This window comes from Oncorhynchus gorbuscha, linkage group LG17, assembly GCF_021184085.1.
Source record: "Oncorhynchus gorbuscha isolate QuinsamMale2020 ecotype Even-year linkage group LG17, OgorEven_v1.0, whole genome shotgun sequence".
In the NCBI taxonomy this organism is placed as follows: domain Eukaryota; kingdom Metazoa; phylum Chordata; class Actinopteri; order Salmoniformes; family Salmonidae; genus Oncorhynchus; species Oncorhynchus gorbuscha.
This window is the reverse complement of record NC_060189.1, coordinates 3459602-3474601: the sequence shown is the minus strand read 5'-3', so window position 1 is coordinate 3474601 and position 15000 is coordinate 3459602. Positions and strand designations below refer to the sequence as shown.

The 15000-nt window shown below is 45.3% G+C and overlaps 2 protein-coding genes across 2 annotated transcripts in view; both read left to right on the top strand.

The window, feature by feature from the left end:
- The window catches only part of LOC124001333 (deubiquitinase DESI2-like), a 1147470-nt gene that overhangs the window by 971643 nt on the left and 160827 nt on the right, over positions 1–15000 (top strand). The gene's annotated exons all lie outside the window — the stretch shown is intronic.
- sos2 (son of sevenless homolog 2 (Drosophila)) overlaps positions 1–15000 on the top strand; it is a 103390-nt gene that overhangs the window by 46007 nt on the left and 42383 nt on the right. The window contains 3 exon segments of the mRNA XM_046308024.1: positions 1324–1530; positions 3750–3893; positions 6402–6512. Coding sequence (XP_046163980.1) covers positions 1324–1530; positions 3750–3893; positions 6402–6512 — 462 coding nt within the window.

Here is a 15000-nt window from a genome sequence, read left to right as displayed (position 1 = left end):
CTGTGTGCAATAATAGTGTTTAACGTGAGTTTTGAGTGATTACCTCATCTCTGTACCCCACACATACTAGTATCTGTAAAGTCCCTTAGTCGAAGTAGTGAATTTCAAACACAGATTCAACCACAAAAAGACCAGGCAGGTTTTCCACTGCCTCGCAAAGAAGCTTGAAGGGTATTTTTTGTTTTTTTTAAAGAAGCAAACATTGAATATCCCTTTGAGCACGGTGAAGTTATTAATTACACTCAGTCACTACAAAGATACAGGCGTCCTTTCCAACCCCGTTGCCAGAGGGGGAGGAAAACCCTTCAGCGATTTCACCATGAGGCCATTGTTGACTTTTTAAAGCAGTTAGAGTTGTAATGGCTCAACAATGTAGAAGTTACTCCACACTTCTAACCTAAATGACAGCGTGAAAAGAAAACATGCATCCTGTTTGCAACAGGGACCTAAAGTAAAATTGCAAAAAAAAAAGGCAAAGAAATTATCTTGATGTCCTAAATACAAAGCGTTGTATGGTCCTGGCTGTATCATGTTATGGGTATGCTTGTCATCGGCAAGGACTAGGGAGTTTTATGCAACTTCAACGCAGTACCACTAAATATTTGCAAGCATGGTGCTGGCTGTATCATGTTATGGGTATGCTTGTCATCGGCAAGGACTAGGGAGTTTTTTTAGGATAAAAATCAAAGGAATAGAGCCAAAAGCACAGGCAAAGTCCCAGAGGCAAACCTGGTTCAGTCTGTTTTCCAACAGATATTGGGGAAATTAGTTCACCTTTCAGCAGGACAATGAGCTAAAACACAAGGCCAAGTCTACACTGGAGTTGCTTACCAAGAAGACATTGAATGTTCCCGAGTGGCCGAGTTACAGTTTTGACTTAAATCGGCTTGAAAATCTATGGCAAAACCTGAAAATGGCTGTCTAGCAATGATCAACAACCAACTTGAGCTTGAAATGTTGTACACAATCCAGGGTGTGTGAATCTCTTGGAGACCTTACTCAGAAAGAGTCACAGCTGTAATCCCTGTCAAAGAGGACTCTGACATGAATTGACTCTGGTGTGAATTCTTATGGAAATACAGATATTTCTGTGTTTCCTATTCAATAAATCTGCTACAATTTCTAAAAACATGTATTTGCTTTGTCATTATGGGTTATTATGTGCTGGGTGATTTATTTAATCTATTTTGAATTCAGGCTGTAACACAACAAAATGTTTACTTTCTGAAGGCACTGTAAGCTGGTTGACTTGGTAACCTGTCTCTCTCTGTGTCCGTACCAGATGTTTATGGACGTGTTTGACCAACGATGTCTCTGTCTCAGGTCCTAATGGACATGTTTGACCAGGACGAGGACATCGGTCTGGTGTCTCAGTGTACGGAGGAGCCTTCGTCGTCGGGGGAGCTGACTTACGACGACCTGGTGCGCCTGGAGATTGCAGAGGAGCGCCAGTACCTGCGGGAGCTCGACCTCATCATCAAGGTGTTCCGACATCACTTCCTGTTCAACAACAAGATCTTTACGCCTCAGGTGAGAACAGTGAAACAGGTTAATGAACACCTTTTACGAACAGTTTATAAAACGGCAGAGATCTTACACAGTAGCCGACATAACACAGCAGACAGCTTACCAAACAGTTTGTTTGACCACATAGCAAAGCAACCGTTTGCAGTGTGAGACCACGTTACCCCGGCAACAAAACCAAAGAATGTCACTCAAACAGAAGAGGGAAGTAACAAAGAGTCACTGACCAACAACCAAAATGAAACCGGTGTTTAAAAAAAAATTTTTTAGGAGGGGCTCTGAAAGACACTCATGGGGGGGGGGGGTGTCCACTGAAAGTTGACTAGCAACAACTGGGACCTAAAAGACACCCACCCTGAGCTCCCACTAAATCTGCCCAAGAAGAAGTAAACAAAAGAAAAACCAAAACACCAAACTTAAAGACAGGAAATAAACCAAAAAGGTGGAGCAAAACAGAAACGGAGAAGATCAGATAAAGGATTGATTGTCTAGAAATGAACATAGCGAGAGACAACTAAAGGTGTTGACCTTCCACAGATATCAAGACCCCTGGAGCACTGGGCCAGCTGCTCTTTAATAGCACCTGGGCCAGCACAGGTGAAACACCATCCCACTAACGAGATGGCAACTAGCACAGTTGTAACACATACTGACTAACGAGGTGATAACAATCGGAGGGCCCTAAATGCTAATGAGCTACGAGCGCTCAAGTCCAACCTCAAAACATAAATGGAAAAAACAAGACCTGTGAAAGACCATTTGAACTGAACAGCTGTAGTCAGCTGACTGGCTTATCTGCCCTGCAGTTGTAGTGTGAAAACTCTGACTTCATAAGCCGACGTGGCGACAGACACGGTGACTGGTGGTATTGGGGTTTGTGATGGGGAGGAGCTTTGTGATGGGAGGAGCTTTGTGATGGGGAGGAGCTTTGTGATGGGAGGAGCTTTGTGATGGGAGGAGCTTTGTGGTGGGGAGGAGCTTTGTGGTGGGGAGGAGCTTTGTGATGGGAGGAGCTTTGTGATGGGGAGGAGCTTTGTGATGGGGAGGAGCTTTGTGATGTGGAGGAGCTTGGTGATGGGAGGAGCTTTTGATCTATACTAGAGATGTGAGGTGAGCTAAAGAAGGGGAGGATGACCCCTGCTGGGAGATTGACATGAGTGGCCCTCCCTCTTCCTTTGTTCTCTGGCCACTGTGGCTGTGCTCATCTTCAGCACCATTTTCCCCCCGTTATCATCATTAATCTGGATGCATTCAAAATCCCAAATACATAAATACATAATCTATACACATTAAAAACAACCGTTGACATTGAGGTTAAAAGAAAGTGTGCTTGTTTATTCATTTACATAGCTCATTTTTTTGCAATGAATCATAGCAAATCCAACATTGAATCGTTTGAAAGATGTCATCCACTAACAGTACAGGAATGAACCAGGCAGTGGTTTTAAAAGTAGCCTGGTCCCAGATCTGATTTGTGATGGGGTTTTTTCATCTACATTGGTCTTTGTCATTGCTTGACAAAAACAGATCTGGGAACCAGTGGTTCCTTAGGAGATTGTTTCCATGTTCAGCTGACATTGGGATGGTTTGTGTCACTGAAGACGTATTGTTGTAAATCGAGCTGAATTAAAGCATCTGCTGAATGACTCAAATGAATCAAATCTGCTAAATGACTCAAATGAATCAAATCTGCTAAAGAACTCAAATGAATCAAATCTGTTAAAGAACTAAAATGAATCAACTGGTCAAGGACTAAAATGAATCAACTGGTCAAGGACTAAAATGAATCAACTGGTCAAGGACTAAAATGAATCAACTGGTCAAGGACTAAAATGAATCAACTGGTCAAGGACTAAAATGAATCAACTGGTCAAGGACTAAAATGAATCAACTGGTCAAGGACTAAAATGAATCAACTGGTCAAGGACTAAAATGAATCAACTGGTCAAGGACTAAAATGAATCAACTGGTCAAGGACTAAAATGAATCAACTGGTCAAGGACTAAAATGAATCAACTGGTCAAGGACTAAAATGAATCAACTGGTCAAGGACTAAAATGAATTAAATGTGCTCAAGGACTAAAATGAATCAAATCTGTTAAAGCACTAAAATGAATCAAATCTGCTAAATGAATCAAATCTGCTAAAGCACTAAAATGTGTGAAATGTGTAAGTGAAGTATTGCTCCCCCCTTGTAAGTCACATCTGTCCCTCTCTGCGTGCAGGATGTGGAGGTGATTTTCAGTAACATCTTGGACATCCATGAGTTGACGGTCAAGCTGCTGGGCCTGATCGAAGATGCAGTGGAGATGACCGCTGACGGTAGTCCACATCCTCTGGTGGGCAGCTGCTTCGAGGACCTGGCAGAGGTAGGACATAGATATAGATATACACGCACACACACACACGCACACACACACACACACACACACACACACACACACACACACACACACACACACACACACACACACACACACACACACACAACACACACAAACACACACACCTGATCGAAACACACCTAAACTCACACACACTCACACTGCTAAACTCACCTGGCACTCACCTACTCACACCTAAACTCACACACACCTAAACTCACACACAACTCACACCTACACCTACTCACACACACCTAAACTCACACACACACACCCTAAACTCACACACACACTAAACTCACACACACCTAAACTCACACACACCTAAACTCACACACACCTAAACTCACACAAACTCACACACTAAACTCACACACACCTAAACTCACACACACCTAAACTCACACACACCTAAACTCACACACACAAACACACCTAAACACAAACTCACACCTAAACTCACACACACACACACACACACACACACACACACACACACACACACACACACACACACACACACACACACACACACACACACACACACACACACACACACACACACACACACACACACACCTAAACACACACCTAAACACACAAACTCACACACCTAAACACACCTAAACACACCTAAACACACCTAAACTCACACACACCTAAACACACCTAAACACACACCTAAACACACCTAAACACACCTAAACACACCTAAACACACACTAAACACACACTAAACACACACACACACACACACACACACACACACACACACACACACCTAAACTCACACACACCTAAACTAAACTCACACCTAAACTCACACACACCTAAACTCACACACACCTAAACTCACACACACACACACACCTAAACTCACACACAAACACACCTAAACTCACACACACCTAAACTCACACCTAAACACACACACACACACACACACCTCGATAAACACAAATGTAATGTAATGTAAACTCACACACCACAAACACACACACCTAAACTCACACCTAAACACACACACACCTAAACACACACACACACACAAACACACACACACACACACACACACACACACACACACACACACACACACACACACACACACACACACACACACACACACACACACACACACTAAACTCACACACACACACCTCTAAACTCACACACACACGCACACACCTCTAAACTCACACACACACACCTCTAAGCACACACACCTCTAAACACACACACACACACCTCTAAGCACACACACCTCTAAACACACACACACCTCTAAACTCACACACACACACCTCCGCCTGATGCTGCCATGAGTCCTCATCCTTCAGTGTGCAGAGACTTCGAGGTCTCACATAGAGAGATGTATAATATGATCCACACCCCTGTCCTTTATAACCAGTCAGAAACCTTTCGGCCCAGTGACACAGTCCAACCTCTACCTCTATTCTGTCATAACTGATCCCTCTATTCTGTCATAACTGATCCCTCTATTCTGTCATAACTGATCCCTCTATTCTGTCATAACTGATCCCTCTATTCTGTCATAACTGATCCCTCTATTCTGTCATAACTGATCCCTCTATTCTGTCATAACTGATCCCTCTACCTCTATTCTGTCATAACTGATCCCTCTATTCTGTCATAACTGATCCCTCTATTCTGTCATAACTGATCCCTCTATTCTGTCATAACTGATCCCTCTATTCTGTCATAACTGATCCCTCTATTCTGTCATAACTGATCCCTCTACCTCTATTCTGTCATAACTGATCCCTCTACCTCTATTCTGTCATAACTGATCCCTCTATTCTGTCATAACTGATCCCTCTACCTCTATTCTGTCATAACTGATCCCTCTATTCTGTCATAACTGATCCCTCTATTCTGTCATAACTGATCCCTCTATTCTGTCATAACTGATCCCTCTATTCTGTCATAACTGATCCCTCTATTCTGTCATAACTGATCCCTCTACCTTTATTCTGTCATAACTGATCCCTCTATTCTGTCATAACTGATCCCTCTATTCTGTCATAACTGATCCCTCTATTCTGTCATAACTGATCCCTCTATTCTGTCATAACTGATCCCTCTATTCTGTCATAACTGATCCCTCTATTCTGTCATAACTGAACCCTCTACCTCTATTCTGTCATAACTGATCCCTCTACCTCTATTCTGTCATAACTGATCCTTCTACCTCTATTCTGTCATAACTGATCCCTCTATTCTGTCATAACTGATCCCTCTATTCTGTCATAACTGATCCCTCTATTCTGCCATAACTGATCCCAAAGCCCTCTGCCCTATGAAGTCTTCATGTAAAAAAAAAAAACATGTTTTTACCAAGCTGTCTGGCACATCTCTGCTAGAAGGCCTTCAGTTGATTGTATGCCTCTATGTACTACCCCCCCCCCTCCCCAGTAAGACATAGTAGTCAGCTTTTTTAAAACTCTTCCGTTAACTGTCTTTCAACTCCAGGAGCAGGCGTTTGACCCATACGAGACCCTGTCTCAAGACATCCTGTCCAGGCAGTTCCACGAGCACTTCAGCAGCCTGATGGCCCGGCCTACTGTAGGACTATACTTCCAGGTAAGGATAGGTTTCACCTCAACAACACACATCTTGATTGTATTCATCACTTTCTCAAGGTGGCGCTGGAGAACAAGGCTGACGTTTTACGTATTCCCAACCAATTGTTTTATTTTTTATTTTTTTCGTTTCTTTTGCGTTGTTTGTAACTTTTTTTTAAAAACTTATTTTGTACATAATGTTACCGCTACCGTCTCTTACGACCGAAAATAACTTCTGGACATCAGGACTGTGATTACTCACCACGGACTGGCAGAATCCTTTTTTTTTCCTCTAACGAGCCCGACGTGAATTATATCCTGCTTTCTCGGGAACAGGCCCACATCCCCGTCATTTGCGTGAAGAGAAGGTAGCGAAAAAGGGGCAAGTGGGCGGGTTGCCTTCTGAGAATTCGTAGGTGATAATAATAAACCCCCACTTCCTTCCAATTCTGCCAGCAAACGTGCAATCTTTGGAAAATAAAATCGATGACCTACGCGGAAGATTCAACTGTCAACGGGACATTCAAAACTGTAACATCTTATGCTTCACGGAGTCGTGGCTGAACGAAGACATTATCAACATACAGCTAGCTGGCTGTTATACACTGTACCGGCAGGATAGAACAGCAGCAGTGTCTGGTAAGACAAGGGGCGGTGGACTATGTATTTTTGTTTAATAACAGCTGGTGCTTGATATCTAAGGAAGTCTGGAGGTTTTGCCCGAGGTAGAATATCTCATGATAAGCTGTAGACCACACTATCTACCTAGAGAGTTTTCATCTGTATTTTTCGTAGCTGTTTACATACCACCACAGACTGAGGCTGGCACTAAGACAGCCCTGAATGAGCTGTATTCTGTCATAAGCAAACAGGAAACTGCTCACCCAGAGGCGGCGCTCCTAGTGGCCGGGGACTTTAATGCAGGGAAACATAAATCCGTCTTACCAAGTTTCTACCAGCATGTTAAATGTGCAACCAGATGGAAAAAAAACTATATACCACCTTTATTCCGCACACAGATGTGTACAGAGCTCTCCAGAAGCTGGAGACTCATATCTCCTTCACTAGCTTTAAGCACCAGCTGTCCGAGCAGCTCACAGATCACTGCACCCGTACATATTAGATATGACACATTTTATCAGTGCATTAAGCATTGAAACATGATGTTACCGATTTGTAACCTTATTTGTTGTTGTTTACTGGACGTTACATATTGATGATTACTTTTGGAGTACTTAGCATAGTAATCTAGAGCCACTACCGGTTCCATGTGCTGGACACGCCCCTGGTAACCTCACAGGAAGTGATCCGGTGTATGCAATAGGTGTCCTACCCATCGGGTGGGCACCAGTGGTGTGAGCCCAAAAGCCTGGCAGCTGTTTATCAGGTTTGCCCTGTTCAGAGGACTGGTGTGGTATCAGGTTTGCCCTGTTCAGAGGACTGGTGTGGTATCAGGTTTGCCCTGTTCAGAGGACTGGTGTGGTATCAGGTTTGCCCTGTTCAGAGGACTGGTGTGGTATCAGGTTTGCCCTGTTCAGAGGACTGGTGTGGTATCAGGTTTGCCCTGTTCAGAGGACTGGTGTGGTAGAAGGTGTAGAGCCCACTGAGGAGGTCTTCTACTTTCTGAAACATCACGTTGAACCGGATGGCAATCAGAAAAAGGTCAGTTCAAGGCGGTGTGCCATACAGGGGATGTCGATGATGTCGGGCCCTGTTTCCCTTCAGCCGGCCGACCACACCATTCTTGGCTACAGTCATCACAGCAGCTCCATCTGTACCCAGAGCGACCAACATGCTCCCCCACTCATTAAAACACTCCCTCCACGATGGCACTGATGGTGTTGGTTATGTGTGCCACGTCTGCCTTCTCCACCGACTTGATGCCAGTAAACTTCGACTCCCATCTTGCCCCTTGTGACAGAATCTGAGATAAACTAACTAACTCCTCTTTCACTGAACTGTCTGTGGAGCCATCTGCCATCTGTCATGATGGAGAGATGTGATGTTTTTCAGATTATCTTCGATGTTGTTTCTCTCCACCTCTGAAATATGGTGCATAAACTCTTCGGCCTGTTTCTCATTTCTATATGTTGAGCCCACAGCTATTCCTTGTTTTTCTCTCCCTCTCTCTCTCTCCCTCTCCCTCTGTCTCTGTCTCTCTGTCTCTGTCTCTCTCTGTCTCTCTCTCTGTCTCTCTCTCTGTCTCTCTCTCTGTCTGTCTCTCTCTGTCTGTCTGTCTGTCTGTCTGTCTGTCTGTCTGTCTGTCTGTCTGTCTGTCTGTCTGTCTGTCTGTCTGTCTGTCTGTCTTTGTCTGTCTGTCTGTCTGTCTCTGTCTGTCTGTCTGTCTGTCTGTCTGTCTGTCTGTCTCTGTCTGTCTGTCTGTCTCTGTCTGTCTGTCTCTCTATCTCTCTGTCTCTCTCTCTCTCTCTGTCTCTGTCTCTCTCTCTGTCTCTCTCTCTGTCTGTCTGTCTCTCTGTCTCTCTCTCTCTCTCTCTATCTCTCTCTCTCTCTCTCTCTCTCTCTCTCTCTCTCTCTCTCTCTCTCTCTCTCTCTCATCCAAACTGCAAAAAAATCAAACATTTCAAATTAATTTAATAATTTAATATACAATCATGTTTATCCAATATAGCTGGCAGTTGATTGGGCTAAATTAGCCTTCTACCCTTTTGTTTACTTAAGGATCAACACTATAAGGCTGGTGATGTCACAATGCTTTTTAAAATGTAAACAGAATCTGGAGACAAACATTCCAAATAGAATGTTCCAGAGCCATAGGAAAGCATGAAGATCCATGTCAGCATCAGTAGGCCCATCATGTTATGGTATTTATACAGTATTTTGAGGTGAACTGAAACTTATCAAGAGATGAGAAATAACCTCCAATACAGGACCACGTCTGCTCAATAGACTTGAAAAAACTAGCTACAAAAGTACTCGTCTAGCTACAAGACTAACCAACATTTTCACTTACTCACACTTCCACTCCAAGTCAGAAAGTGGTCTCGCCTTCTTGCCAAGGGCATGTACAGTCCTAAATAGTATCATCATCATCTCCGTGCTGGGTCTGCTCTGACGTTGCTGTTAGCGCCGTCGCAGAGGGTGTCAAGAGGAGAGTCTCCGGTTGAGTTCGGGACACATAGACACGCAGGCAACGTGACACTTGCTGTGGTCATGGTCACGAATGTTCTCCAGCTTCATCGTTTTATTTCCGATGACAAATGAGTCGTTTCTGGGTTTTTATCTTTAGCATACTGGCGACACACATAACTACTCATCACCACAGCCTCAGCATCATACTGTAGCCAGCCTCTTGAAACACCTTTATCTCCAAACCTCCATTTCTCATAAAACATTTTTTTTTTTTTTTTACGACCTCCTTTTCGTCTGTGGGGTTTTTGTTTCCAAAGTCGGCTTACTCCAGGTAAATGTCGCCACATAACAGCTATTTTAAGGAACGGTAGCTAGCAGCAGACCCGTGGCAAGTGACGATGAGGAGTAGCTGATGTCCCGTATGGTAAACCGTGCCGCGAAACTAGGAGCATGAGAGACGGTCTGTGGCTGGCAGACATGAGTTATTTCCTCCGAGCCATCATGCCAGATATTTTATTACATTACTATTCTGGTACAAACATTTACCCACCAGTGTGGCGGATAGCCTTCTGAAAATGGGTGTTAATTTCGGGCCCCTGCCGATGGCAAAACAGTGGTACGCCTGATCACCAACAACGACGAGACAGCCTATAGTGAGGAGGTCAGATACCTGGCCATGTGGACAGAGCACACCCCCATTCTCATCGACGGGGCTGCAGTGGAGCAGGTTGAGAGCTTCAAGTTCCTTGGTGTCCACATCACCAACAAACTAACATGGTCCAAACACACCAAGACAGTCGTGAAGAGGGCACGACAAAACCTATTCCCCCTCAGGAGACTGAAAAGATTTGGCATGGGTCCTCAGAACCTCAAAAGGTTTTACAGCTGCACCATCGAGAGCATCCTGACAGGTTGCATCACTTCCTGGACTGGCAACTGCTTGGCCTCTGACCGCAAGGTGTGATCAAGACAAAGGGACACTGATTGTTCAGAAGCTAACAGCTCACACGAAAAACTGAGCTGGACACTGTTGTTCAGAGGAGCTAGCCAACAACACAGCTGACACAATCACTTCAAACTGAAGCTGGACACTGTTGTGAGGAGCTAGGCTGACACGATCACTTCAAACTGAAGCTGGACACTGTTGTTCAGAGGAGCTAGCCAACAACACAGCTGACACAATCACTTCAAACTGAAGCTGGACACTGTTGTTCAGAGGAGCTCCAACAACACAGCTGACACAATCACTTCAAACTGAAGCTGGAAAGACTGTTGTTAAGAGGAGCTGTCCAACAACACAGCTGACACGATCACTTCAAACTGAACTGGAAAGACTGTTGTTCAGAGGAGCTAGCCAACAAGACACAATCACTTCAAACTGAAGCTGGAAAGACTGTTGTTCAGAGGAGCTAGCCAACAACACAGCTGACACAATCACTTCAAACTGAAGCTGGAAAGACTGTTGTTCAGAGGAGCTGCCAACAACACAGCTGACACAATCACTTCAAACTGAAGCTGGAAAGACTGTTGTTCAGAGGAGCTCCAACTCAGCTGACACGATCACTTCAAACTGGAGCTGGAAAGACTGTTGTTCAGAGGAGCTAGCCAACAACACAGCTGACACGATCACTTCAAACTGGAGCTGGAAAGACTGTTGTTCAGAGGAGCTAGCCAACAACACAGCTGACACGATCACTTCAAACTGGAGCTGGAAAGACTGTTGTTCAGAGGAGCTGACAACACAGCTGACACGATCACTTCAAACTAAAGCTGGAAACTGTTGTTCAGAGGAGCTAGCCAACAACACAGCTGACACGATCACTTCAAACTGAAGCTGGACACTGTTGTTCAGAGGAGCTAGCCAACAACACAGCTGAGGGAGCTGGAAAGACTGTTGTTCAGAGGAGCTAGCCAACAACACAGCTGACACAATCACTTCAAACTGAAGCTGGACACTGTTGTTCAGAGGAGCTAGCCAACAACACAGCTGACACAATCACTTCAAACTGAAGCTGGACACTGTTGTTCAGAGGAGCTAGCCAACAACACAGCTGACACAATCACTTCAAACTGAAGCTGGAAAGACTGTTGTTAAGAGGAGCTAGCCAACAACACAGCTGACACGATCACTTCAAACTGAAGCTGGAAAGACTGTTGTTCAGAGGAGCTAGCCAACAACACAGCTGACACGATCACTTCAAACTGAAGCTGGAAAGACTGTTGTTCAGAGGAGCTAGCCAACAACACAGCTGACACAATCACTTCAAACTGAAGCTGGAAAGACTGTTGTTCAGAGGAGCTAGCCAACAACACAGCTGACACAATCACTTCAAACTGAAGCTGGAAAGACTGTTGTTCAGAGGAGCTAGCCAACAACACAGCTGACACGATCACTTCAAACTGAAGCTGGAAAGACTGTTGTTCAGAGGAGCTAGCCAACAACACAGCTGACACGATCACTTCAAACTAAAGCTGGAAAGACTGTTGTTCAGAGGAGCTAGCCAACAACACAGCTGACACGATCACTTCAAACTGAAGCTGGACACTGTTGTTCAGAACTGGCTGAGCTGGAAAGACTGTTGTTCAGAGGAGCTAGCCAACAACACAGCTGACACAATCACTTCAAACTGAAGCTGGACACTGTCAAACTGGAGCTGACACAATCACTTCAAACTGGAGCTGGACACTGTTGTTCAGAGGAGCTAGCCAACAACACAGCTGACACAATCACTTCAAACTGAAGCTGGAAAGACTGTTGTTCAGAGGAGCTAGCCAACAACACAGCTGACACGATCACTTCAAACTGGAGCTGGAAAGACTGTTGTTCAGAGGAGCTAGCCAACAACACAGCTGACACGATCACTTCAAACTGAAGCTGGAAAGACTGTTGTTCAGAGGAGCTAGCCAACAACACAGCTGACACAATCACTTCAAACTGAAGCTGGAAAGACTGTTGTTCAGAGGAGCTAGCCAACAACACAGCTGACACGATCACTTCAAACTGGAGCTGGACACTGTTGTTCAGAGGAGCTAGCCAACAACACAGCTGACACGATCACTTCAAACTGAAGCTGGAAAGACTGTTGTTCAGAGGAGCTAGCCAACAACACAGCTGACACGATCACTTCAAACTGAAGCTGGAAAGACTGTTGTTCAGAGGAGCTAGCCAACAACACAGCTGACACAATCACTTCAAACTGAAGCTGGAAAGACTGTTGTTCAGAGGAGCTAGCCAACAACACAGCTGACACGATCACTTCAAACTGAAGCTGGACACTGTTGTTCAGAACTGAAGCTGACACGAAAAACTGAAAGACTGTTGTTCAGAGGAGCTAGCCAACAACACAGCTGACACATCACTTCAAACTGGAGCTGGAACTGTTGTTCAGAAGCTGGAAAGACTGTTGTTCAGAGGAGCTAGCCAACAACACAGCTGACACGATCACTTCAAACTGGAGCTGGAAAGACTGTTGTTCAGAGGAGCTAGCCAACAACACAGCTGACACGATCACTTCAAACTGAAGCTGGAAAGACTTTGTTCAGAGGAGCTAGCCAACAACACAGCTGACACGATCACTTCAAACTGAAGCTGGAAAGACTGTTGTTCAGAGGAGCTAGCCAACAACACAGCTGACACGATCACTTCAAACTGAAGCTGGAAAGACTGTTGTTCAGAGGAGCTAGCCAACAACACAGCTGACACGATCACTTCAAACTGAAGCTGGAAAGACTGTTGTTCAGAGGAGCTAGCCAACAACACAGCTGACACGATCACTTCAAACTGAAGCTGGACACTGTTGTTCAGAGGAGCTAGCCAACAACACAGCTGACACGATCACTTCAAACTGAAGCTGGAAAGACTGTTGTTCAGAGGAGATGGCCAACAACACAGCTGACACGATCACTTCAAACTGAAGCTGGAAAGACTGTTCAGAGGAGCTAGCCAACAACACAGCTGACACAATCACTTCAAACTGAAGCTGGAAAGACTGTTGTTCAGAGGAGCTAGCCAACAACACAGCTGACACAATCACTTCAAACTGAAGCTGGAAAGACTGTTGTTCAGAGGAGCTAGCCAACAACACAGCTGACACGATCACTTCAAACTGAAGCTGGAAAGACTGTTGTTCAGACTTTTTTTGTTTGTTGTATCTGTCCATCAAAATTATGCCAGATGATGATTCATGATTTCGACTGGCTGAGAAACGCTGCCTGTCTGTCTGTCTCTGTCTGTCTCATCCCGACTCCCAACACGCTCATTACTATGGGACAGTTGGAGATCGAATTCGAATATTGAAACAATGTTGCAAATGTCGGCGAGACAGACAGCAAGGTTTATACAAATCACTGCTGTTGAAAACTAAATGTCTAAAAGATGTGAGATAATGTCTAGATGCTTTTTATAGTAGCGATCGAGTTTATAAATTGCCTGGCTGGGCTGATGAGACAGTGGATTGCGCAGTCAGATGGAACAGAGTAAATAGGCATTTTAATGTCATAGATTTAGCCGGCGCTAACTTGTGGAATAGACACCGGCTGGAATGTGGTTTTAACCAATCAGCATTCAGGATTAGTTCCATCAGTTGTATAATGACACATAAACACCAGTTGCTCTCAGGACTGATTGCTGAGAGGTGCTGTTTATTTAGAAGCCTATCAGAGAGTGTATCTTCAGTGGTCGCTCACTCTCTCGCTCGCTCTTTCTCTCTCTTTCTCGCTCGCTCGCTCTTCTCTCTCGCTCGCTCTTTCACTCTCTCGCTCACTCTCTTGCTCTCTCTCTCGCGCTCTCGTTTTCTACTTTCTACTTTTAGTATTCTCCCATCATCTCACTCACTCCTCCCTTCTCTCCATGTCTCCTCTCCTCTTCCTCCTCCTCTCCCTTCCTCCCCTGCCTCTCTGTCAGAGAGATGTGTCTGTGGAGCACTCAGCCACTGCACTCTGCAGCGTCTGGTATTGTGGCTAAATTACATGGCCTTTTAAAAATAGCCCAGGCCCTTCAGAGTCCCTAATGGCACCCTATTCACTATATAGGGCCCTGGGCTCTGGTCTAAAAGTAGTGCGCTACATATGGGATGCGTACAGTCTCTCTTGGAGGAGAGGGGGAGAGACAGGGAGGGAATGAGGAAGGGTGGGAAGGGTGGAGGGAGAGCAGTGGGAAGGGTGGAGGGAGAGGGGGGAATGAGGGAGAGCAGTGGGAAGGGGAGGGAGAGGAAGGAGGGAGAGGGGTGGGAAGGGTGGAGGGAGAGGGAGGGAGGAGGGAAGGAGGGAGAGGGGGGGAAGGGTAGAGGGGAAGGAGAGAGGTGGGAGGGGGAGGAAGGAGATGGGGGGGGGGAGGGAGGGGAAGGAGAGAGGGGGAGGGAGGGAAGGAGAGGGGGAGGGAGGGGGAGGGATGGGAGAAAGGAGGGAAAGAGGGTGGG